General features: G+C 40.4%; 1 protein-coding gene across 1 annotated transcript; it reads right to left on the bottom strand.

Moving 5' to 3' along the window:
* On the bottom strand, positions 1–26103 carry LOC308551200 (nuclear RNA export factor 2-like). The gene is made up of 22 exons (XM_081125627.1): positions 26012–26103; positions 10607–10787; positions 10224–10377; positions 9849–9932; positions 9634–9738; positions 9442–9522; positions 9254–9323; positions 9016–9104; positions 8790–8897; positions 8505–8614; positions 6374–6410; positions 5863–5931; positions 5727–5782; positions 5477–5584; positions 5298–5356; positions 5078–5193; positions 4943–4985; positions 4305–4377; positions 3558–3740; positions 839–899; positions 625–704; positions 1–147 (listed from the first exon to the last, which is right to left on the bottom strand). Exons 1-21 carry the CDS (start codon positions 26079–26081, stop codon positions 660–662), a joined length of 1902 nt encoding a protein of 633 aa, XP_080981753.1. The 5' UTR covers positions 26082–26103; the 3' UTR covers positions 1–147; positions 625–659.

Here is a 26103-nt window from a genome sequence, read left to right as displayed (position 1 = left end):
ACAATGTGTAACATCACTCTTTATTATGAAAAAACTACAACAGTGATCATGAATGGGGAAAATAAACAGAACAAAGGATACTTCAGGCGATTAGGCAACTTTGGCTTCTTGGTCATCCAGGCCTCCAGCTCCAGTCACGGATATGACCTTAGGCAGGAGAAAAGAGAAACGATGGTGATGAAGACAAAAATGACATCCAAAGGCTCTTTTTTCTCCTTTTTTAAAAAATCTTTATTGTTGAAAATATTACAGGTGTCCCCTTTTTCCCCCATTAACCCCTTCCAGCCTGCACCCACTCCCCGTCCCAGACCTTCACCACGCTATTGTCTGTGTACATGGGTTATGCATATATGCATATAAATTCTTTGGTTAATCTCTCCCCACACACCCACTCACACACCCTGACCTTCCCTCTGAGGTTCGTCAGTCTGTTCCATGCTTCTATGTCACTGAATCTATTTTGTTCATCAATTTATTATGTTCTTTAGATTCCACAAATAAGTGAGATCATGTGATATTTGTCTTTCTCTGCCTGGCTTATTTCACTTAGCATAATATTCTCCAGGCTGTGGGACATTTACACCACAGAATATTATGCAGCTATAAAGAAGAAAGATCTCTTACCCTTTGGGACAGTATGGATGAACCAAAAGCTCTTTTTAAGGAATTTGTTTGAAGGCCTCTTCTGGGATCTTGCCCTCAGCCTGGAGAGGAGGAGTCAGGGTGTGGGAAGAGCCAGCTCCCTGAGTTTCATTCCAGGGAACCAGCCTCCACCTTCTTGGCCTTCCCAAAGGCCCCAAAACATCTGTCTTTAACCCACTTGATACCCAGCCCTCACCTTGAGTGTAGTGAAAACCTGAGCAGCTCTGGTGTAGTTCCACTCATTGTCCTGAAGGCATCTGGAGTGGGAGAAGAATAGGTGATCTCCATTAGTACCACAGTACAGACACATTGACCTTGCAATGCCACCACAAAATCTATGCCAATGAATCTATGCTGGGACACATGTACCAGAATAAGCACTATGTGTAATGAGGAAGAAAGACCTATTGAAAACCAAAATGTCTGTCACTAGCATTCATGCCCACTAGAATTCAAAACAGAACAGAGATGTTCAAAAGAACAAGAGAGCTTAATATATATTGATAAACAAAGATGTTCAAGAAAATAACAAATGGAAACCTATAAAATACAAGTTTTCAATTATATTTTATAGCATTCACCATTTTAATGTGTACAATTCAGTTCTTTTTAGTATATAACAAGAATGTGCAACCGTCACAAATATCTAATTCCGAAATATTTTCATCACCTCAAAAAGAAACTCCTTAAGCATAAGAGATCGCTCCCTATTCCTCCCCTTTCCCTAGACTCTGGCAATCACAAATCTTTTTTCAGTACCTATGAATTTGCCTGTACTGGACATTTCATGTAAACAAAATCATACAATATGTGACCATTTGTGACTGGCTTCTTTCACTTAGTGTAATGTCTTCTAGGTTCGTCTATGGCATGACATATATAAGAACTGTGTTCTTTTTATAACTAAATAATATTCTACTGTACCGATGTACCAGATTCATTCATTCATTCATTCATTCATTCATTCATCAAATAAAAGACATTTAGGTTGTTCCTACTTTTTGGCTGTTAGGAGTAATGTTGGTATGAACCTTCCTGTACAAGCTTTTGTGTGAATGTATGTTTTAATTTTTCTTGTTATATACTTAGGAGTGAGATTACTGGGTCATATAGTAACTCCATGTTTAACATGTTGAGGAACTTCCAAAAAGTTTTCCACAGTGAATGCTCCACTTTACATTTGAACCAGTTATATATGAAAGTTCTAATATCTCCACTTCCTCATCTACACTTATCTTCCGTTTCACTCAAAAGCCATCTTAATGTGTATGAAGTGGTATCTCCTCCATGTTTGATTTTAATTTCCCTAATGGCTAATGATGGTGAGCATATTTTGTGGGTCATTTGTATATCATCTTTAGAGAAATGTCTATTCAAGTCATTTCCCAATTTTCAAATTAGGTTGTCTATTGTTGTTAGTGTCCTCAGATATTCTGGAAATAAACCTTATCAGATACGAGACTTGCAGATATTTTCTCCCATTCTGTGAGTTGTAGTTTCACTTTCTTGACAGTGTCCTTTGAATGTACAACAGATTTTAGCTTTGATGAAGTACAATTTGTTTGTTTCTTTTGTTGCTTGTGTTTTAGGTGTCATATATAAGAAACCATTGCCTAATTCAAGATCATGAAGATATACACCTATGGTTTCTCCTAAGAGTTTTCACAGCTGTAGATCTTACATTTAGGTCTTTGATCCATTTTGAGTAATATTTGTAGATGGTATTTGGTAAGGGTCAAAATGCATTATTTTTTTTGCATGTAGATATATAGGTGTCTGTTGAAAAGAGTGTTTTTCCTCAATTAAAATTTTTTTGGCATCTAGTTGAAAATCAATTGACTATAAATGTCACAGTTTATTTCTGGACTCTCAATTCTATTGCATTGACCTGTATGTCTACTCAAATGTTAGTACCAGTGTAGTCTTGATTACAGCAACTTTGTAGTAAGCTTTGAAATTCTGGGGATTGAGAATTATGACTCCTCCAACCATATTCTTCCCTTTCAATATCGTTTTTAGTATTCTAAGTCCACTGCATTTCTATGTGAATTTTAGGATCACCTTATCAATTTCTTGAAAGAAGCCAGCTGAAATTTTGAGAAGAATGGTGCTGGATCTGTGGACCAGTTTGAATAGTATTACCATCTTAACATTAAGTCTTGCAAATCATAAACATAGAATGACATTCCATTTTTTGGTCTTATTTAATTCATTCAAAAATATTTTGAAGATCTTAAAGTATAACTTTTCCCAGTATTTTAGTCTTATTTTTGATTCTGTTATAAATGAAATGATTTTTCTTAATTTCATTTTAAGATCGTTCATTGTAGTATATAGAAATACAAATTATTTTTGTATATTGATCTTATATCCTGAAACTGTGCTAAACTTGTTTGTCTATTCTAATTTTAGTGGATTCCTTAGGATTTTCCTTATACAAGATCATGTCATCAGAACATTACACTATTTAAAATTTTTTTTTAAATCTTCACCGAGGGATAATTTTTCCTTTGCTTTATAGAGAGAGTGGAAGGGAGGGAGGGGGGCAGAGAAAGAGAGAGAAACATCCATGTGAGAGAGACACATCCATTGGCTGCCTCCTGCACGAGCCCTAACCGGGGCCAGGGATCTAACCTGCAACCCAGGTACATGCTCTTGACTGGGAATCGAACCCACAACCCTTTGCTGTGTGGGCCAATGGTCTAACAGCTGAGCCACACCGGCCAGGGCACATTATACTATTTTAAAAAATCTTTACATATATCATCATAAAATTAGGATACGTTCTTCATGGGCCTACTATTTTTGGAAGCAAAAGATCAAATGCTTATTTTTCCAAATTGTTTATGTGTTCCCATAATTCAGCCCCACACTGCTTAAGCTACCTCTTATCCTCGAGCACACCCAATACTCACTTCTGAGACCACTGTGGTTTCATACCAGACTGGATGGAGAAAACCTGCACCATTTCCTGCTGCTCCTGGGAGAAGATAGGCCCAATGTTGCAGGAGGGTGAAGGCACCGGGGCAGAGAAGGCCTTCTGAGTCTCACTGGAGGTGGCGTCCCTCACAAACAGCTCATCATTCACAATGAACATACTGCAGAGAAATGATTCTTCAGACAACTGATGGAAGGATAACTCCACACCCTCAACAATGATCCTGTTTACACTGCCACTCAGCAACCAGATTCCTCCAACACCCTGTCTGTACCGTCTGTACCTGTACCCCAGATTCCTTGCCTGGTAGCTCTGCCACTCCCACAGACCCCACCTTTGGAGAGACTGTCTACCAGCTTCACTAGATTTGTACGCCTAATCCCACTGAAATTACTCTGTGAAACAGCCCAAGGGAGAGGGCAGTCTAATCCCATTTTCAGAGGAAGACATAGTGTCACAGAGAGGTCATGTGATTTCACTAAGAAATAAATCTAGTGAGTGTTGGGGTCACTAAGGGGACCTCAAAGAAACCTGAAACACTTTCAGTGTCCTAATCCCACAGCCCATGCTCTTGACCCCTAAGCAGGACCGTTTCTTGGATCAACCTTGGATCTGCTGGTTTCCCACAACACACGGAGAAAACCCCGAGGACATGCGCTGCCACATTCCCAGAGCCCTGAGCCCAGGCTGAGCTGCATGTTCCCATCCAGAGCACAGCACTCACCTGGAATTGCTGCCAGGGGTAGCGATGAAGGTCCGGGTGAAGGCACGCACAGAACCCTGAGACCTTCCTTCCACTTCAACAACAACAAACAACAATACCACGTTGTAATCCCACATGCTTCATTCACTCACACAGCATTCTCCAGTCAGGGTGGGATTCAATATTCATGCAAAGGGGACAACTGTTCCCTGGGAGTCAGGGTGTCAGGAATGGGGAGGGCAACCATAGGAGCAATCTGCTGCCACTGACACTGACCTTACTATGTGCTGGGCCCTGGGACAACCACTTCACAAGTTCATTTGATTCATTTTTTTGCAGCTACCCAAGAGGTGAGCATTATTTAGCAAATAAGAAATATGAGAAGTTAGATAATGGGCCCAAGTTCACATAGTCAGGATCTGGGATGACAACCATCAAACCTCCCAGCCTCTGCCCCCAACGCCCTAGCTGTGCAGGGCTGACAGGCATAGATGCAGGTAAGACCAGGATGGTTTGGGAGCAGACTGGAGGCAGGAGAACAGAGATGGAACAGTAAAGAAGGGGAAGGGATCAGGGAAGCTGAAAGAGTTCTGAAAGGAAGCCCAGCCAGAAGGAGGGAGCAGTGGGGCATCTGGGGAGAGGACTCTACACACACTCACCTTCCTTGAACATCCCGTTGACAGAGAAGCAGAGCATCCTTTCCTGAAAGGGAAGTCCCAGGTGCTCAGTCTACCTATACCTCCCACCCACCTGCATCTTTCTGGGCTTACCCTGGGGAGGAAGTGGGTGCTCACCGACTGAAACCACATGTCCACCACGAAGGAATTGAGGTCATGCTGAGTTCTGGGCAATATACGCAGGTAGCTCACAACGTCATGATTTGTACATTTCAGCAGCTGAAAACGCAGGTCTATGAGGGATGGACAGCAAAGGTCAAGGTTGCCACACCCTGGGCCCTATGACTGACCTTTCATTCCCCATTGCCCTGCCCAATCTTCCCCATCCCACACGCACTGGGGTCCTTGAGGTTCTTCATATTCCTATTATCCTTGAAGTACTCAAACAAGCTGCTTCTAGGAGAAAAAGAGGAATAGGATGTGGTGGTCCGGCCAGTGTGTGTGTTTCCATGAGCTGACCAGTTTCTGCTGGGGAGACACATGCCCCAGAATCAAAGTCTGAGCTGCGATACTCACGGGGCTGGATCATCTGGAGTGAAGGGAATGGTCAGGGAGAAGCAGGCCTCATCGTGATAAGCACCAAGGAGACTCTGTCTGTCTCCAGAGTCATAGATCAAGTAATATCTGTGAGGGGATAATGAAGGCAGTCTATCTCTATGGACTGGACCTCAAAGGGGACTTGAAAACTCTCAGGAGCATACCTGTGCTTGGGTGGCCCAGACTGTCCCAGCCTTCCCCATTTTTTGGTGGTCACAGGAGTACTTACTGCTGCAGGAAATGCTGGACTTGAGTCTTCAGAACATCAAATACTTCACAGCTTTCCTGGAATCAAAGGCATTTGAGACCATGTGGCTGATAAAGCCTCCCTTACAATAGCCCAAGTGTTGATATTTATTCCTCACCTTGACGGGTTTTATTAAGTGGGGTCTGTCAATGTCAACAGTAATCGGTGGAACTAAATCCTGGCCATCCTGGAGACAGGAAGATAAGTTAGCAGTGCAGACCAGGGAGGTGGTCCTGGGTGATTAGGGGAAAGCATGGGCCCAGGAGATAGTGAAGTCAGAAGTCAAGAGTGAAAGGGCCCTGGAAATTCCATGGGCAAGATTCCAGTGGGTGTCTGCAGCAAGAGGTCCTGGACGTCTCTACTGTTTTAGGCAACTTGTGTGTATGTATATGTGAGTCTGTTTTTCTCTCTTTTCTTTCCTCCTTTGTGCGCTCTCTCTCTCTCTCTGTGTGTGTGTGTGTATTTTCACAGAGATCATTCATATTCGTGCCCTTTTCAGGAGTCCATGTCCCCCCAAATGGATAAGGCTCTGATGCAAACATGTCATCTTGGCAAGACACAAAGGGCTTGAGGGCAGATGTGGAGATCATCAATGTTAGTAAGAGACAGTGATGAATATAGGTACTTACCAAGCGTGACAACTTGGGGAAACATTTCCTGATGACACTGTCCAAATCCAAAAACAGAAAGAAGTGGTTGATAGTTTGGGTTGCAAAGTTTCCATTTACTTAAAACACTCATGGCATACACAGAAACAGCTGTTCTGCCCTTTACCATCCTCAGCCTCTGATTTTAAGGCTTCTGGGTCCATTCCCTGCTGATCACTGACCATCTGCCAAATGGAATCTCTGAAATGCAGTCTCTTCATCTCTCTCCACACCTGCACCTTCATATTACCTCCCTTCCTTCCTCCCTCCCTCACCTTTTCCTTCTCTTTCTTCCTCTCCATCTCCCATTCCATCCTCCTGGTTAGCTCCCTCCTAAAGGGCCCTGACTCCTTCTCCAGTGCCACAAAACACAGCATTTGGATCCCAGAGTGCAGGGCTTCTTCCCCCTCCCTGCCTCCCTTCCTTTCTCCAAGCCCCCACTGATAGCTCCAAAGAGAAGAGGGAATGGGGTGGGGACCCAGGGGTCTGTTACCTCATTGGGGGCCCAGCATCCTGCCAGGAACCAGACATGCCCCATGGATGACCTGGGATGCTGGGGCAAGGAGGTGAGTGAGGGATTAGGAGGCAGGGAGGGAAAGGAAGGGGGATGAAAACAGAAAGAGACTGAAGACAGGAGCAGAGATTGGAAAGATGTGGAGGAGTAAAAACAAAGGAGAAAGGGAAAGGAAAGAAAGGAAAGGAAAGGGAAAGGAAAGGAAAGGAAAGGAAAGGAAAGGAAAGGAAAGGAAAGGAAAGGAAAGGAAAGGAAAGGAAAGGAAAGGAAAGGAAAGGAAAGGAAAGGAAAGGAAAGGAAAGGAAAGGAAAGGAAAGGAAAGGAAAGGAAAGGAAAGGAAAGGAAAGGAAAGGAAAGGAAAGGAAAGGAAAGGAAAGGAAAGGAAAGGAAAGGAAAGGAAAGGAAAGGAAAGGAAAGGAAAGGAAAGGAAAGGAAAGGAAAGGAAAAGAAGCTCTGCCCTGGCAGTAGGGGTGGGGTCAGGGAAGAAGAGAGAAGAATGGGGACATGGCTCCCCTGCAGCAGTCCTTTCCTTCATCTTCCCTGGGCTGGCCCTGGGTCTCCAGGTTGGAATGGGAAGCACGCACCTGTTGTTCTCAGGGTCATGGGATGTTAGTTGAGCCTTTGTTACCTGTGGGACTCAATCTGAACTGGGCATGGGAAACACACTAGTGACTGGATCAAGAAATCTTCCCTAGAAGGAGTAAAGGATTCTCCCCAGCTCAATTTGGGGTGGGAGGTCTGTAGCCCCCTCATATGATCACCACCTTCTCTCCTCATTGCACCTGTGCACCTGTGCCTGTCTTAGTTGGTTCCTTGCATGAAGAATCCTACCTGTTTCAGGCTTCCCAAGGCTCCTCTGAAGGACCAAGCAGGTGATGTGATGTGTGCAGGAAGGGGCAGTGCCCCTGAAAAGACTGTTCTTCTTTCTCCTCAAACCCCTCTGGCCTCTGCCTTCCACTGCTGCCTCGAGAGGCCTTCTGCTAGTGGCTCACTTCTTGCCCTGACTCAGGAAACTCTGGATTCTACCAAGTATGACCCCTCCCTAGTATTGTACTAAAGAAACAGATGTCATAATGACAGCCACCCAGGGCCTGGTTCCTTGGTATGGGGCAGGGAAGTCCCCATGTCAACCTGCCATTCTAGGGGCGACCCTTTATGTGCAAGGGAAAGAAGGGTCCTCCCAGAACAAGTTAGGGATACTCTGTATCCTCTCAGAAGCAGAAAGGACTGTCTCAGCATGATTCTGGGGTGGAGGATGTTCCTCAGCCCATATCAGCAGTATCTGCCTCAAGGCTCAACACTCTTAGTCCTGGTGAGGAGGTAACCCTGCATCCTGGGACACACTCTTGGTGGGCATGCTAGAGAAAACTAGATGCAGAGTTGGGAACCAGACCCCAGACCACAAGAACAAGTGAGCAGGTCAGAGGAAGGGTAGGAGACATCTCAGCACAGGCAAGGGCCAGAGAGAAGAGAAGTTGGGTCCTCTAGTCCTCCCAGAGGTCCAGGGCTGCCACTTTCTGAGGCAGGGCACTGTCAGGGGTAGTTCAGGGTCCTGGAGGTCAAATGTTCCCATTAAGGGTGACAGGTGTTCACACTGACCTTATGTAGGTGAACTGGTTTCTGAAGGTGCCACACAAAGGGTTCCCTTCCAGCCACAGCTCTTTGAGCTTCAGGCCTTTGATCTTTCCCAACTCCCAGGTGGATTTCAGCTGAGAAATATGGGGAGGAAAACTGAAAAATGGTCCCCGGAAAAGAGGGACATCTGGGCTCCTGCAACCACAGCCCCCTCCCTTCCCTACAGGTACTGTTGTCTGCCCACTGTCATCACTCTGATGACCACTACCATCCACTCTCAACCCAACTTTGCTCTGTTCCTCTTCTCACCTCATTTTTGGAGAGGTTCAGAATCTTGACTGTGGGGGCCATCTGTATAATATCAGACAGGCCATCCAGCTGGTACAGTCTATTGTTGCTCAAGTTCAAGGACAACAGCTTTGGGGAAGAAGAGTTAGCGTGATGCTTACTATCTAGGACCTCAGAGACAAATATGCCCTGCATCCCATCTCTTCCACCCCCTACCATAACACCAGCACTGGTTCTAAGGCCTCACCTCAGGAAAATTCTTTTCGATGATCTGCAGGGTGGCAGCCATGCAGTTTCTCCGATTCAGGATTATATCAATATCAAGATATGCAAAACCTTCAAGAAGGTGAGAGTACAGAATCACAAGGCTGAGAGGGGTCCAAGAGCAGCACAACCTCTCCTTCATTACCATCCTTAAGTCTCCCTCCCTCCCAGGCAGAACCCTCTGCCCTCACCTGCCCTAGAATTATTACTGTCAGTTGTACCTGGGTCATAGCGGAGACTCTGGAGGTCAAGAGCTTTCTGGGAGACATCATATCGTTTGCTCATGGTCAGCTGCAGAGTGAGATGAAGAGAGAGCTCTAAAGCTGTGGTGGGAACAAGGAAGTTAGGGGCTAGAGGAGGAATAAGTGGGTCTGGGTATGGGCACACATATGCCTTGACTGTGCATTACCTTTAGCTGCTCCATTTCTTCTGGCTCCAGTTTATCCTGCACAGAGTAGGGCACAGCCGAAGTATTGGCAAAGATAGCTATCTGCAGGAAGAAGTGGGGTAAGCAACAAGAACTCTAGTCCTACAGAAGGTGACCAGCTCTGCCTGTCCTCCTGCCCAGGGACTAAGTACAGATAATGACCTCTACAAATACCTTTCGGTTCTCCTCATCACAAATCTTGTAGCTGACGTCCTTCAGTGCAGAGACAGCACTAGCATCCTGGACAAAGAACTGGGCCTTGTTTTTCACATAGTGAAACTACAAGGATTGAAGGCAACAACAATAGTGTCAGAGGCCAATGGCCCAAGCTGAGCCAGGTTCTCCCCCTTCCCTGTGTCCCCTCATCTGTCTTCAGCATCCTCTCTTACATCCACTGGAGTGAAGGGAACACTGCAATGACTCTGGATTGAATCCATCAGCCATGTCTTGTCATACTTTCTTCCATAGGGAATCTAAGGGTCAGAAGGAGAGAGAGAGAGAGGAGAGACAACATAGAATTAAGGCTGGAGAACAGACCCAACACCTTGTTCTTTTCCAAACTTCTACAGAACCTTAAAGTGCTTCTAAAGAGAGGACCACTGGCACGATTTATCATCTTTGTTCTAAATGTCAATTTCATACATCCTTTTTTTCTTCATTCAAAATCTTTCATCCAAGTAAGCAATGTAAGGTGTTTAATGTGGTCTTCCTTTTATAAGGTTCCAGGATATCTCATTTAGCACAGACTTTGCCATGATACTCACTGTGATCTTGAACCATCTCCCTGTGGTTTCATCTTGTGTGTTCTTCTCCATTTCTCTTTCCAGAGGTTTTCTACCTCTCCACACAGTAATATCACTACAGCATTTGTTATGCAATTTCACGGCCCTTTTGTTTTGTTGTATGGTATAGGGTGTGCTGTAAGAGGGAAGTACAGAGAAAAAGGGTGGCCATGAATGTTAAGAAAGTCTTCTATATATCCTTACATCTCTGACACCAGGACCATAATTAGCATTGTTCAACCATGATTTCACTTCTGGAATTCTTCAGTTTTCCAGTGAGAGAAGAAAAAGAAAACCATGGGCAGAGAAAGAGTTGCACAGTCCCATGGGCTGCTACATGCAAACCAGGCTTCTGGGTCACTTACTGTCTGACTTGGTACTTCTGCACTCCCCTCATCTCCATGTTTCCATCATCCTTCTGGAGGTGTGAAGGCTGAAGTCCATACCCACCATGTTGATAAAGACAAGTCCTCTTGCCAAAATTACCTCGAAAAAAACTCCAGCCTTTCTTTTTCCCTTGAGGTGAGCTACCACCATCATTGTTTTCTGAAACAAGGAACAAAAATACAATTTTGGAAACACGTCTGTGGCCACTTACCATGTACCATGCCTTAGGTTAGTGCCATGTGAGGGCAGCAAAGTGCCAACCTGCTGTAAGAGACCAGACCCATAAACCCCAAAAAGGAAACACCTCTGCCTGTCCAGATAGTAGAGCCTTATTTGACAGATGGTGCTATGAGGGGAGAAATCATGCAGGATGAGGAAGGAGGAGTAAGAACAGCAGGAGGATGGGAGAGGGGAAGAGAAGGAGCTCACTGTGTTGAACCCTTTAAAAATGGATCAGGATTTATAAAGAACAGAGGTGTATGCATCCATGGATTAGAGTGAACTCCAGCCATATATCAGGAAGTCATGTGACTCTTCCGTCAGGGCTCTCTAACAACCCCACCAATACATGGGAAGCAACCTCTCTCATGCTTCCCAAACCCAGTCAGCCACCACACTGATTCCACTAACACTCAGCAAGCTGTGCTTCCTTTGCTGCTGCAGTACAAGCTTTAATGTCAGGTGGAACAGAAGTATTAGCCTCCTAAACTGTCTTCCTCCCTCCTGCCATTTTCCCAAAACTACTCTATTTGAAATATCCAGAGTGAGCTTTCTCTTTGCCCACTGAAATGCCTTTGAGTTCAGGAGACAGCTCTTTCTAACCTCAGCTCTTTATAACAAGGGTCTGGACAACAAACTGGAATGATGTTTCAACTTCCATTTCCAAATATCTAGGGATTCTTCTTTTCTCTTTCTATTATCAAGTTCTCATTTAATTCCTCTATGGTCAGAGAACATACTCCATGTGATTTCAATTCTTTTTAAACCTGTGGAGATTTCTTTGGTGGCCCAGAAGATGGCTTGTCTTGGTGAATGTTACATAGATACTTGAAAAACATTGTATTCTGCTGCTGTTAGGTGGAGTGTTCTATTTGTCACAAATCCTGTTAGTTTATTGTTATTCGGATCTTCTATATGCTGATTTTCTCTCTAGAAATTCTTGCTGAGAGTGGGTGTTGAAGGCTCCGACTATCATAGTGGACTTGGCTACTTCTACTTTCAGCTCCATTAGTTTTTGCTTCGTGTACTCTTTGGCTCTGTTTTTTGGTGCATACACACTTAGGTCCATTATGTCTCCCTGGTGGATTGGTCCTTTTATCATTGTGTAAAGCCTCTTTTTAAGAAGTCTCTTGTATGTTTTCTACTTTATTGGAGATCGTAGCCACAGGTATGCTCATAAAGTGTCTTGGTTATGTTGCACTGGGTATTCACTCCTAGGAGTTGTGCTGCTGTCCACCCCTCCCCCCACACTCCTGTCAACATATGTAATTTAACATGTGGAAGGATTTGGCAGTTTTTGGCATCTACAGAAATAAGGTAGTCTCAATTCTCTCTCTCATATGTGGATTCACTGAGGTATTTTATTTTTACCACATTCAACTGAAACACTGTACCAGCAGACAACAACACTGGTGGTTTTGGGGTCAGAAAGATTACGGGAATTAAGCTGTAGAAACCAGCTTCCTGTGGGGGTGTCATATTTAATGTTCCGTAGATTTGTGTTATACACTTTGTATATTAATTACTCCATATTGCCTCAAGACCACTTATGAGTAAAATTCTGTTCATTACTGATTATTCCGCAATGTACTGATGACAACCGGGCCTCAGATGAACTCCTCTAGGGAGTCATTGCTGTCACTGTGTGGCCCGCTGTCAGGATAATCCTATAACTCACAGCCTTTGAGGCCTTCCATGGGTGGCACTGGAAGTGAAATTGCAATATTCTGATCTCTTATATCCTTGATTTTTTAAAAATAGGGTTTTTAAAAATTGATCCTTTTAGAGAGAGAGGAAGAGAGAGAGACACACAAAGATGTAAGAGAGAAATATTGATTGGTTGCCTCACTCACACACCCCAACTGAGGATTAAATCCACAATCTGGATATGTTCCCTCATTGGGAATCAAACCCACAATCTTTTGGTGTACAGGATGACTTTCCAACTAAATGAGACATCCAGCTAGGACACATATTGTATTGTTTTTATCATTGACCCATTATGATTTTTATTTGCATTTCTCTGTTGGTTAGTGTTGTTTCCTTTTATTCCTTGTTTGTGTGGTTTTTTAAATTATTATGAAAAGGTGTTGAATCATGTCAGATGTTAACAGCTGACACCAGAACCTTCTTCCATACACCCATCTGTTATTTTTCACTTTCCAGGGGACTTGTAACAGTGAATATAAATAACACATATTCTTCCCTTACTAAACACCAGACTTTGTGCTAAGTACCTAACTTAGTAATAGCTAAGATATTTATGAGGCTTATTAAGTCACAGGCATTTCTCCAGGCACTTTCAGGGTAGTTCCATATATTATCTCAGTTCTTGCAATTACCTCAGGATATAACACTATTACTATCCCAAATTTAAGGACAAAAGTTTATGTGAGTCACCATGAGGTCAAAGTTACTTGACCCAGAGCATAAAATTTATCATTAGGATTCAAACCCTGACCAAGCTGACCTCAAACCCTATGCCTAGAACCAATAATGTGTGACTCTGTGTTAGAGTTGAAGTGAGCCTTAGGACGGGACTCACTCAAAGGCTGTTAGGCAGTGATGGGTACAGTGTCCAGGACCAAGATGCTCTGAACTCCAGCCATCTTTCAAAGAGACCCCTCACTGCACACTGTTCCCCTGTACTGTCTCTCTTTTCTAAGACTCCTTGGGAACTGTTTCTAACAAGTGTGAGGTGGTATCTCATTGTAGTTTTGATCTGCATTTCCTTAATAGCTAGTGAAGTTGAACATCTTTTCATATATTCGGTGGCCATTTGTATGTCTTCTTGGGTAAGATGTCTGTTCAGGTCCTCTGCCCATTTTTTTATTGGATTGTTTAGTGTTGAGTTGTATGAATTCTTTATATATTTTGGATAGCAACCCCTTGTTGGAGCTGTTGCATGCAAATATCATTTATTCCTTTGGTTGCTTTTGTTTTGTTGTTGGTTTCTATTGCTGTGCACAATATTTTTAGTTTGCTATAGTCTCATTCATTTGTTTTTGTCTTTACTTCTCTTGCTTTTGGGGTCAAATTCAACACTGAAAATTTTAAGGTAGTTCTCAAACTTGTTTAAACAATTCAGTCACATGAGGAGACTGAAATAATCACTAGCACCAATCTACACCCACAATTAAAGCAGAATAGGGGTCAGGCCCAGGCAAATTTTTAAACTCTCCACGTGACTGTAGTATGCAACCAAGACTGAACACCACTGTGTTAAAATATCAGCTTTTGGGGTATGCTTGCCAGAAGTTCCTAGGAATGGCTGCCACATTATTTTCCTGAATTTCCACTCAGTGTTGTTTTGGGGCACTAGTGATTGCATTAGCTTTGATCAGGGACTGGGAAACTATGGCCCATGGGCGAAACCTGGTCTGTGGCTTGTTTTTGTGGAGCCTGTAAGAGTGGTTTTTATATATTTGAATTTTTGCAAAATCAAACAAATGATATTTCTTGACAAGTGAATATTATTTGAAATTCAGACATCAGCATCCATACATTAAGTTTTACTGCAACACTGCCATTCTGTCTCTATTGTGGCTTTCACTCCACAGTAGCAGAGTTGAATGGTTACAACAAGGACCAAATAACCCACATGGCCTCAAATATGTATGATCTGACCCTTTCCAGAAGAACTTTGTCCAGCTGTGCCTTAGAACCAGTGTCCTTAGAGCAAGTGCACAGTAACTCTGGTAAATGGTGGAGGTCCCTTTGGCAAAGCCCAGGAAGAAGATTTACTATAGATACTTGTGACTTCATTGTAGGATCTTCCCCAAGCACTCTATTCCTTCATGGCTTTCTGGGCCAGGTGTGGGAATTAAGTAAAGGATCATCATTCGCTGTCAAGATGGCTCAAGTCCCCAGACCTAGAGTTTATTTATATTTTATTTTCTTCCATTTTCTTTTCTTTTTTAAATTAAATTTATTGAGTGGCATTGGTTAATATGATCAGGTAAGTTTCAAGTAGTGGTTTTTATGTTACAAGATCTGTATATTGCACTATTTGTCCACCACTCAAAATCAAATCATCTTCCATCACCATATATTAGGCCCACTTCACCTTCCACAGCAACACCCCCTTCCCTCTGGCAACCACCACAGAGCTGTTTATGTCTATGAATTTCAGTTTTATATTCCACATATTAGTGAGATCATATTGTTGTTAGCTTTTTCTAACTTATTTCACTTAGCATAATATTTTCAAGGTCCATCCATGTTGTTGCGAATGGCAGTATTTCATCTTTTTTATGGCTGAGTAGTATTCCATTGTATATATGTATCACATCTTTTTAAAAAATATATCTTTATTGATTTCAGAGAGAGGAAGGGGGAGAGAGAAATAGAAACATCAATCATGAGAGAGTCATTGATCGGCCGCCTCCTACACACCTGCAACTGGGGATCGAGCCCGCACAACCCGGGCATGTGCCCCGACCAGGAATTGAACCGCAATCTCCTGGATCCCAGGTCAATGCTCAACCACTGAGCCATGCCCGGACAAGCTATACGACATCTTCTTTATCCAATCCTATATCATAGGACATTTTGGTTGTTTCCATGTCTTGGAAACTGTGAATAATGCTGCATTGAACATAGGGGTGCATACATCTTTGCAAATACATATTTTCAAGTTTTTCGGGTATATACCCAGGAGAGGGATTGCTGGGTCATAAAGTAGCTCTATTCTTTTTTATTTTATTTTATTTTAATTAATTTATTTATTTTTGTTTAAAATATTACAGATGTCCCTTTTTCTTCCCAATGACCCACTCCACCCTGTCCCAACCCCCTCCCCAGTCCCTCTCCCCACCATTGTCCGTGTCCTTGGGTTGTGCATATACGCATATAAATTCTTTGGTTACTCTCTCCCCCTCCCGCCCGCCCTCCTCCATCCCTCTGACATTCGTCAGTCTGATCTATGCTTCTATGTCATTGAATCTATTTTGTTCATCAGTTTATTAAGTTCTTTAGATTCCACATATAAGTGAGGTCATGTGATGTTTGTCTTTCTCTGCCTGGCTTATTTCACTTAGCATAGTATTCTTTAGATCCATCCATAGTGTCCCAAAGGGTACGAGATCCTTCTTCTTTACAGCTGTGTAGTATTCCATGGTGTAAATGTCCCACAGCTTTTTTATCCACTCATCTACTGATGGGCGCTTGGGCTGTTTCCAGATCTTAGCTATTGTAAACTGCGCTGCTATGAACATAGGGGTGCATATATTCTTTCTGATTAGTGTTTCAGGATTCTTAGGATATATTCTTAGAAGTGGGATCACTGGGAAAAAGGCAGCTCGGTAGCTCTATTCTTAATTTTTTGAGGAATCACCAGACTGTTTTTCCAGAGTGGCTGTATCAGTCTACATTCCCATCAGCAGTGAATGAGGGTTCCCTTTTCTCCACAACCTCTCCAACACTTGTTATTACTTGTCTTGTTGATAATAGCCACTCTAACAGGTGTGAGGTGGTATCTCATTGTAGCTTTGATTTGCATTTCCCTAATAGCTAGTGAGGTTGAACATCTTTTCATATACTTATTGGCTGTTCTTATGTCTTCTTAGGAGAGGTATCTGTTCAGGTCTTATGCCCATTTTTTTAATTGGGTTTTTTGTTTGATGTTGAATTTTATGAATTCTTTATATATTTTGGCTAGCAAACATTTATTGGAGCTATTGTTTGCAATTATCATCTCCCATTAGGTTGGCTGTATCTTTGTTTTGTTTTCAGTTTCTTTTGCTGTGCAGAAACTTTTTAGTTTGATATAGTCCCATGCATTTATTTTTGCCTTTAATTTCCTTGTCTTTGGAATCAAGTTCATAAAATGTTCTCAATGACCAAGGTCCATAAGTTTAGTACCTATAGTTTATTCTATGTAATTTATTATTTCACATCTTATATTTAGGTCTTTGATCCATTTTTAGTTCATTTTTGTACATGGGGACAAACCGTAAGTCAGTTTTATTTTTTTGCATGTGGCTTTCCAATTTTCCCAGTACCATTTATTGAAGAGACTATCTTTTACTCCGTGGTGTGTTTCTGGCACCTTTGTCAAAAATTATCTGCATATACACATGTGGTTTTATATCTGGGCTTTTAATTCTGTTCCACTGATCTGTGTGTCTGTTTCTGTGCTAGTACCATGCTGTTTTGATTATCGTAGCTTTGTAGTGTAATTTGAAGTCAGGTAGCATATTACCTCCAGCTTCATTCTTTTTTCTCAGGATTGCTTTGGCTTTTTGGGGTCTTTTGGGGTTCCATACAAATCTGATGACTTCCCATTCATTTTCTTTAAAAAATGACATTGGCATTTTGATGGGGATTGCATTAAATCTGTATATTGCTTTGGTAATATGGCCATTTTAGCTATGTTTATTTTTCCAATCCATGAATTCAGAATATTTTTCCATTTTGTTGTGTCTTTTTCAATCTCTTTTAATAATGCTTTGTAATTTTTGGAATATAGGTCTTTCGTGTTGTTAAGTTTATTCCAAGGTATTTTTTTCTTTTGGTTGCAATTGCAAAAGGAATTGTGTTTGTGTTTTTTTTCATCTTTTTCTGAAGTTTCATTGTTAAAATACAAGAAGGCCATGGATTTTTGTACATTGATTTTGTATCCTGAAACTTTACTGTATTTGTTTATTGTTTCTAATAATTTTTGGTGGAGTCTTTAGGGTTTTCTATATACAGGATCATGTCATCCGCAAAAAGTGAGTTTTACTTCTTCCTTCCCTATTTGGATGCCTTTTCATTCTTTCTCTTGCCTTATTGCTCTGGCTAGGACTTCCAGAACTATGTTGGATAAGAGTGGTGAGAGTGGACATCCTTGTCTTGTTCCTGATCTCAGAGGAATAGCTTTCAGTTTTTCACCACTGAGTGTGATATTAGCTGAGGGTTTATTGTATATGGCCTTTATTATATTAAGATACTTTCCTTCTATCCCTATTTTATTGAGTGTTTTAATCATAAATGGATGTTGTATCTTATCAAATGCCTTTTCTGCATCTATTGATAAAATCATATGATTTTATCATTTCTTTTGTTAATGTGGTGTATTACATTGATTTATTTATTTATGTTGAACCATCCTTGTGCACCTGGAATGAACCCCACTTGCTGGTGATATATTATTTTTTTTTTATGTATTGTTGTATTCAATTTGTTAGTATTTTGTTTAGGATTTTAAAATCTGTATTTATCAGAGATATTGGTCTGTAGTTTCCTTTTTGTGTGTGTTATCCTTGCCGGGTTTTGGTACCAGGGTTATATTGGCCTCATAAAACGTGTTAGGAAGTATTGCCTCTTCTTCAATATTGTTTGGAAACAGTTTTAGAAGGCTAGGTTTTCAATCTTCTTTGAAAGTTTGGTAGAATTCACTGGTGAAACCATCTGGTATTTGACTTTTATTTTTGGGAAGTTTTTGATGGTTGTTTCAATTTCCTCACTGCTGGATCAGTCTATTTAGAATTTCCAATTCTTCATGATTTAGTCTAGGAAGTTATATATTTCTGGGAACTTATCCATTTCTTCTAGGTTATTGAATTTGGTGGCATATAGTCCTTCATAGTATTCTATTATGATCCTTTGCATATCTGTGATGTCTGGGGTGATTTCTCTATTTTCATTTCTGATTTTGTTTATATGGATCTTTTCTCTTAGTGAGTCTAGCTGAGGGTTGTCAATTTTTATTAATCTTTTCAAAGAACCAGCTCTTATTAATTTTTTTTTAGTCTTTTTGTTCTCTATTTCATTGAATTCTGCCCTAATTTTTATGATTTCCTTTCTTCTGCTGACTTTGGGTTGCTTTTGTTCTTCTTTTTCTAGTACTTTAAGATGTAATGTTAGTTTGTTTACTTGAGATTTCTCGTTTCTTGTGATAGGCCTGCAATAATATAAACTTCCCTCTTATTACTCCTTTCACTGTATCCCAGAAATTTTGATATGTCTTTTTGTCATTCTCATTTATGTCTATGTATCTTTTGATCTCACATTTTATTTCTTCTTTGACCCAGTGACTTTTTAGTAGTATGTTTAATCTCCATGTATTTGTGAGTTTCTTTACTTCCTTTTTGCAGTTGATTTCTAATTTCAAGGCATCATGGTCAGAGAATAAGCTTGGTATAATTTCAGTCTTTTTGAATTTGAATTTGTTGGTGCTAGTTTTGCCACCCAACATATGGTTTATCCTTGAGAATGTTCCATGTGTGCAGGAGAATGTATAATGTGATGTTCTGGGATGAAAGACTCTGTAAATGTCAGTTATGTCCATTTGATCTAGTGTGTCATTTATGGCTGATATTTATTTATTGATTTTCTGTTTGGATGATCTATCAAGAGCTGTCAATGGAGAATTAAGGTCCCCAACTGTGATTGTGTTTTGATCTGTTTCTCCCTTCAGTTCTGTGGGTAGTTGCTTTATATATTTTGGTGCTCCCTGGTTAGGTGCATATATATTAAGAAGTGTTGTTTTCTTGAAGCAGTGTCCTCTTTATCATTATAAAGTGTCCATCTTTGTCTCTTGTTATCTTGAAATCTATTTTGTCAGATATAAGTACAGCTACATCTGCTTTTCTGTAGATGTTTTTGCTTGGAGAATAGTTTTCCACCCTTTTATTTTTTTATATGTTTTTATTGATTTTTAGATAGGGAGAGAGATAGAGAGAGAGACATCAATGAGAAATATCGATCAACTGCCTCCTGCATGCATCCTACTGGGGATCAAGCCTACAACCTGGGCATGTGCGCTGACCGAGAATTGAACCTGTGACCTCTTGGTGCATGGGACAACATTCAACCATCTGAGCCACACCAGCCGAGCCACTTTCCACCCTTTTTCTTAGAATCTACCTTTGTCTTTCCAGCTTAGGTGTGTCTCTTGCAGATAGCATATGGCTGGGTTTTGTTTTTTGATCCATTCTGCTACTCTGTGCCTCTTTATTGATGAATTCAGTCAATTTGCATTTAGGGTAATTATTGGTGTATGAGGATTTCCTATAGCCATTTTATCTTTGTTTTTTGGTAGCTCTGTGCCTCCATAGTTTCTTTTCCTTTCTGTTGCTGTGTGTTGTTTTTGTTTGTTGGTATTCCATACTTCTTTCTTCTATTTACTCTTTTTTTAAGCTCTGTGTCTTAGTTTGGGGATTTTTGTGTATGGTTACCATTAAGTTTATAAAAAATAAAGTTACATATATACAGTTATTTTTTCTTTTGAGTGCATCTGATGTTCATCCTCCTTTGCAGTTCAGACCTTTACCCCCTCTCCCTTTATGTTTTTGTTGTCACAAATTATCCTTGTTTATGCCGTAAGGTTTTTTGTGTGTGATCTTACTTGTAGTGTTGTGACCTTATGTTCTTTGTTTCAGGTAGAATAACTCCCTTGAGTATTTCTTGCAATGGAAGTTGTCTGGTGATAAAGTCCCTCAAATTCTGTTTGTCTGGGAAAGTCTTTATTTTTCCTTCATATTTAAAGGATAATTTTGCTGGATACACTATTTGTGGCTGGTAATTTCTCTCTTTCAGACGTTTGAATATTTGGTTCCACTCTCTTCTGGCTTGTAGGGATTCTGCTGAGAAGTCAGATGATATTCTGATGGGTTTTCCTTTGTAGGTAACTTCCTTCTTTTCCCTGCCTGCTTTGACATTTTTTTCTTTGTCATTAGTTTTTGACAGTTTTAATACAATGTGCCTTGGAGAGTGCCTCTTTGAATTGAGATAATTAGGTGTTCTGTTTGCTTCTTGGATTCAAGGATTTAGTTCTTTCCATAGGTTTGGGAAGTTCTCATCCACTATTTGTTTGAATAGGTTCTCCATTCCCTTCTCCTCCTCTTCTTATGGAATGCCTATTATTCTAATATTGCTTTCTCTGATGAAGTCAGCTAGTTCTCATAGAGCTCTTTCATTTTCCTTTATGCTCAGTTGTCTCTCTTCTTCCCTATGTGTCACTTCTAGATGCCTATCTTCGATATCACTAATTCTTTCCTCCATCTGGTTGGCTCTGTTTCCTATGCTCTGTAGCTCATTCTTAATCTCCATTGCATGCTTCATTTCCAGGATTTTTGATTGGTTCCTTTTTATAGTTTCAATCTCTTTGGTAAAGTACTTGTTTTATTAATTTGTTTTCTGAGTGTATTGAATTGCCTATTTTCTCACATCTCATTGAGTATTTTCAGAACTGCAATCTTAAAAACTCTGTCATTTATATCACATATCTCCATGCATTCCAGATTGCTTTCTAAGGATTTTTCATTTTCTTTCTGATCTTCCTTGTTACCATGTTATTCATGATATTTGCTGGTTTTCTTTGTCTAGGCATGTATATATGTATGCATTATTAGCCCTTCCATAGCAGCTTTCTCTGAAGAGGTCTTTCTACTATTTTCCAGTAGATGGTGCTGAATCACAAGATTTTTACCTCTGTGATCTCCCAGACTTGACCTCCATGGCTTCTGTAAGACAGTACAGCCATGCTGCTTAGGGGGTGAGGTTTGCTTTGCCCTCACCATAATGACAACCCCAGACTTCTGCAGGGCCCCCCCAAGTGCCCCACCTAGAGATCAATCACAGAGGGAAACAGTGGTTCTACTGAAAGAGTTCTCAGTTTACAGATAATGTGTCCCTTGACCCAACACCAAGGGCAATGGGAGGTGGGTTTTGGAAGTCCAAGGGGCAGCAGGACTCTATAGCAGCTTTTCTTTGTCTGAAACACCACCACTTGGCAGAAGACTGCCACACAGCAGAACCCCTGGGCTCTGTCCTTGCCTTGGTTTCTGTGCTGGTTCAGTCACTGTTCATTCTGTTCATCCTGCTGGACTACTCACTGTGACCCTCTGTTCCTCCCAGCTGAAGGAAGTGCCTGCTACCACTGGCTTCTTCTCCTCTCTAGGCCGAACCATGAGCTCCTTGATGCAAGGTTGCATCTGAATTTTCCTCCCTTCTTGCCTCCCTGTTTATTCCCAGTTGTCTACCTTCAGATGCTTCAATGCACATGTCTCTCAGGCATACCTCTATACTGAATAGGGAATTCTTTGTTGAGTTATAGTTGGTTAACTTGTTGAAATTTCAGGTGGAAAAGCCAAGGAGATCTCTCATGCCACCATTCCTCTGAATTCACCTCCAATTTCTTATATTTTATTATTATATTTTATTTATCTTTACACTGATCAAATGCAACTTTTGTGAATGTTCAGGTATTTCAAGATCCAAGGGATCTTTTGACCAAATAAGCCATCTTCAAAGGTTGTGATAGCTCAAATCAATGTCACTACCCTCCATCCTTGCTGCCTATTAAGTTAAACAGCACTCCCCTTAACCTGGGAGGTTAAGTGTTTTTCCTTGGCCTATGACTCCAGGATTCTAACATAGCCACTGAACTAAGGGAGCCATGTCAATGGTAGTATTGCCCATCTCATCTGAAGCCTACATAAGTCAGCCACTTCAGAACACTTCAAAATGAAGATATTCCCCTCATTAATACATTCCCCAATGCTGTGGGGAAAGGAGTGTCCTCTGAGTCTCTAACAGCAGCTACTTGGTCCATCCAAAATTGAGTTCAAAGGCATTTCAATTAAAAGGTCTACAAGTGATAACTTCTGCAATTGTTTTACCACTGCCTACCATTGGAATACCAATATTTTATCCTCTAACATCAACTGGATCCTTAAAATTCATATCTGCCTAGGTCTGATAATCTATCCCAGATCCCCATTTCCTTTGGGGTCCTTTGCTTGCAAACAATTTTGGTGTCAAGTACTCTGTTATTCAAACTTCCCATTTGTTTAATGATAGAGCTTATTCTAGCTACTGCATGAAAATAAGACATCCTTAATAAAATATATTACATAGTATACAAAAACTCTTTTAGGGCCAGATAAGCAGGTTTGGATGCTGCACAGCCAGGGAAGCCCACACGCTATGGGACTCTTATAGCTGAAACACCACTGCTGCCTTCCTGCTACTTGACATGTATGACAGACACTGAATTCTAGAAACCCTGCTACGGCAGTCCCATAAATACCAGAGTCCTCTTCTATCATACATTGCTGACCCTGGATGTGGCTCCCACATTATTCAGTTTGACCTCTAAGTCACTATGGTGCATATGCTTCATACACGATCTGTTTGGGACCCTAGAGGCAAGGGATTCCAGTACACACACACACACGTCTCTATTCTTGTATTAAGCTTTATAATCTCTCTAGCATAGGATATCATATGAGCATTTACCAGTGTTGAACTACTTGCCAAGTTAACCAATGCAGAGTATAGTGCACAGAATCAATTTTTTTGCTCTTGCTAATGGTATATTCATAATGAAAATGTTATTTTCTATTTGTTGCAATTATTTTGTATATATTAGTCTTACATCCAATAAACTTATTGCTATTTATGATTTTTGTACATTCTCTTGAGTTTTATATGAAGACAATTAGTCTTTTCCTTTCACTTATATACATTTATTAATTTATGTATATATGTACTTATTTCAGCTTAACCTAATGCTTAGGAAACTCAGTAGGAGCTTGAACAAAAGTGATTATTTATGAGTCATCTTTGCTGCTTCTCATTTAAAGTGGAATGTTTTCAATGTCTCCCTATTATGTGTGGCATTCATTGTAGTATTTTTTAAATACATGGTATCAGTTTAAATAAGTATTTTTGTATTCTCTGTTAGCTGAGAGAGTTATTGGTGGTGGTGTTTAATCTTCATTGGTTGTTGAATATTGTTGTATGACTTTTTGCTCCAGAATCTTTGTGAGTCACTCTTTTCTTACTCCTTTATCTTATTAATGTGTAATATTCCATTATGAATCTCCTAATGTTAAACCAACATCGAAAGTTTGGGATAGTACAACTTTGTCATGCTACATTATCTGTTTTAACCATTGTTGCATTTACCTCACTAGTACTTTATTTCTATTTTTGCCTTTCTATAACTAAGATTGGCTAATAATTTTGCCTTCTCATACATTGTTTCTCAAAAATGCACTTAATATTATTTTTATTTCAGCAATATAAAAAGGTTATGTTTTTCCTAGAATTTATCCATTTAATATTAATTTTCAAATTATCAGCCTATCTTTTTCATAATATTGTCTTATCTTTTACATTTTTACTATAAGTGCAAGCAGGGTGCCTTTTCCATTCAAAAGTGTCTTACCTGTGCCTTCCAATTTTCTTGACCCATCTTGCTAGAGGTTTATTTTCTTATATTTTGAAAGCACCAACATCTAGCACTTCTTCAACTTTTTCACACCTGTGATCAATTTCATTAAATTTTGCCCTTATTTTTGTTTTTTTCCTTGACAATATAGAAAGGCATGATATTATTTTTATTAAGTATATGACAAGTGAACAGCTCATCTACCACCGGGCTTTCTTTTATAACTTTTGTCCTTGAATAGCATGGATATACAAATATAAAATACACTTATTTACTTGGAAAAGACATGTGGATTACAGTCCTGGGGATTTAAATCAAGTCCTTCATGTCTATTCAATTCTATTGTTGGAATATTGGATGACTAAGGGAGATGGAATTGCAGCACTGTAGTAAAGGAATTTCTAGTATAAATATATATATGAACTTCATTTAAGAAGATAGTATAAATGCAGATAAAAGTAGGAGTAGAAAAAGCATGGACTTTGAAAAATATACATATATGGAATGTGATCTGTCACTTACTGCCTATGTGACTTTAGGGAGTACTTAATGTATCTGAACTTCAATTCCATCATGTGGTATTCAGTGGTGCTGTTAGCCAAGTGTTTCCATTTCTCCCTTTGCAGGCACCTGGTAGAACTTTACTTCTTGCTTGACCCCCTTTGTATAGGTGGGGATATGTATGTGACTAGTTCTGGCTAAAGGGTGGGACTAGCATGTTATTTTAGGGTGAGGAACATATGGTTGTTCATTTGTGATCCCCCTACTCAAGGGCCCTCTTCCCCTCAGGCACAGCATTAACAATTTTCTAGATGGTGGCTCCTCTGTCAGTTTGGGTCTCCAAGTTACTCCAATAAGAATTGCTCAGACTCCCAACATCTACCATACTGTGATGGACGTGCACCTGCCATGGTCATGTGGTATGAATGAAGAGTAAGTCACTGACATTTGGGGATTGTCTATTACCACAGCATAACCCAGCCTTTTCTGTTTCATATATTTCACCTGTAAATTAAAATAATACCTTCTTAACATTTTTGCTAAGAATTAAATAACTTATATGACGAGGTTATCACGGTGTTTGACATATAATAGGAACTGAAAGATGGCAGCTATAATCATTCAAAATGATAAAAAGCTGATTTTGAAAAAGTGTGGAAAATTGATACAAAATGAGATATTTTGCATCTGTTCATCTTTACAGATAAGTTGTATCTTGCTCTAAGAGTGAGGTACTATATTTGTTGCTATATATGACTTCTTAATGACTTCCACTTATGTACTTATTTCTTGCCATCATGATATCAGAAACATACTTATAAATTGGGGGTATGTAAAGAATGAACAAGTGAAAAGTTTAAGCATGAGAGAGAGTGACTAATGAAATAATATAAAGAGAGTTAAACCGAAATAAGTAGCTTCTTAATAAGTAGCATAGATTACATATATTAGTAAACAGACATTACATTGTTCTTAGTAAATAGGGTATTAATGTGCTAGAAGAGAATTAGTTTGAACAGGGTCACCTAAAATGTTTTCCAAAACACACTGCTACCTAAAATGGTCTGTGGAAAAATGTTCTGTTCCCATATAAGTTGAGGAAACTACTTTCTTTAGACTCAATGTCTATGTTTCCATTTAATCTCCAATGTGATGGTACTTGAAGGTGACAGGGAGGTGCCCACGTGAATGGGATTAGTGCCATTATAAAGGAGAACCTAGAGATCTGTTGCCTTTTCTGCCTTGTGAGAATATAGCAAGAAAACATCTGCTCATGAACCAACAAGTGGTCTCTCATCAGACAATGAACCTGCCCATGCCTTGATCTTGGACTTCCCAGACTGCAGAAATGTGAGAAATAAATCTCTGTTTATAAGCCACCCAGTCTTTAGTGTTCTGTTACAGCAGCCTGAAGGAACTAAGACACTACCACTCTCTTTGAGACTCACGTTGCATGTTAGCATATTATCTTAAAAATACTGCAATATGAAAATCCTTTTACCTCCATTTTTAAATGTCCCATATCTTACTAATGGAAGAACAAATTTTTGTTGTTGCTGTCTCTTGAACATGGTGCCTTGTAGAACAAACTTG

Source organism: Miniopterus schreibersii, assembly GCF_964146895.1.
Source record: "Miniopterus schreibersii genome assembly, chromosome: X".
Classification (NCBI taxonomy): Eukaryota; Metazoa; Chordata; class Mammalia; order Chiroptera; family Miniopteridae; genus Miniopterus; species Miniopterus schreibersii.
This window is presented reverse-complemented; position numbering and strand designations above follow the sequence as displayed.

What these genes read in the sequence shown, in the direction of transcription:
- LOC308551200 (XM_081125627.1), bottom strand. Translation starts at nt 26,081, where the DNA reads ATGTTCAAGAGACAGCAACAACAAAAATTTGTTCTTCCATTAGTAAGA. An exon ending in CAGAAGTACCAAGTCAGACA is followed by an intron (nt 10,378 to 10,606) that starts GTAAGTGACCCA and finishes TCCCTCTTACAG; the next exon opens with CACACCCTATACCATACAAC. An exon ending in AAGAAATGGAGCAGCTAAAG is followed by an intron (nt 9,324 to 9,441) that starts GTAATGCACAGT and finishes CTCACTCTGCAG; the next exon opens with CTGACCATGAGCAAACGATA.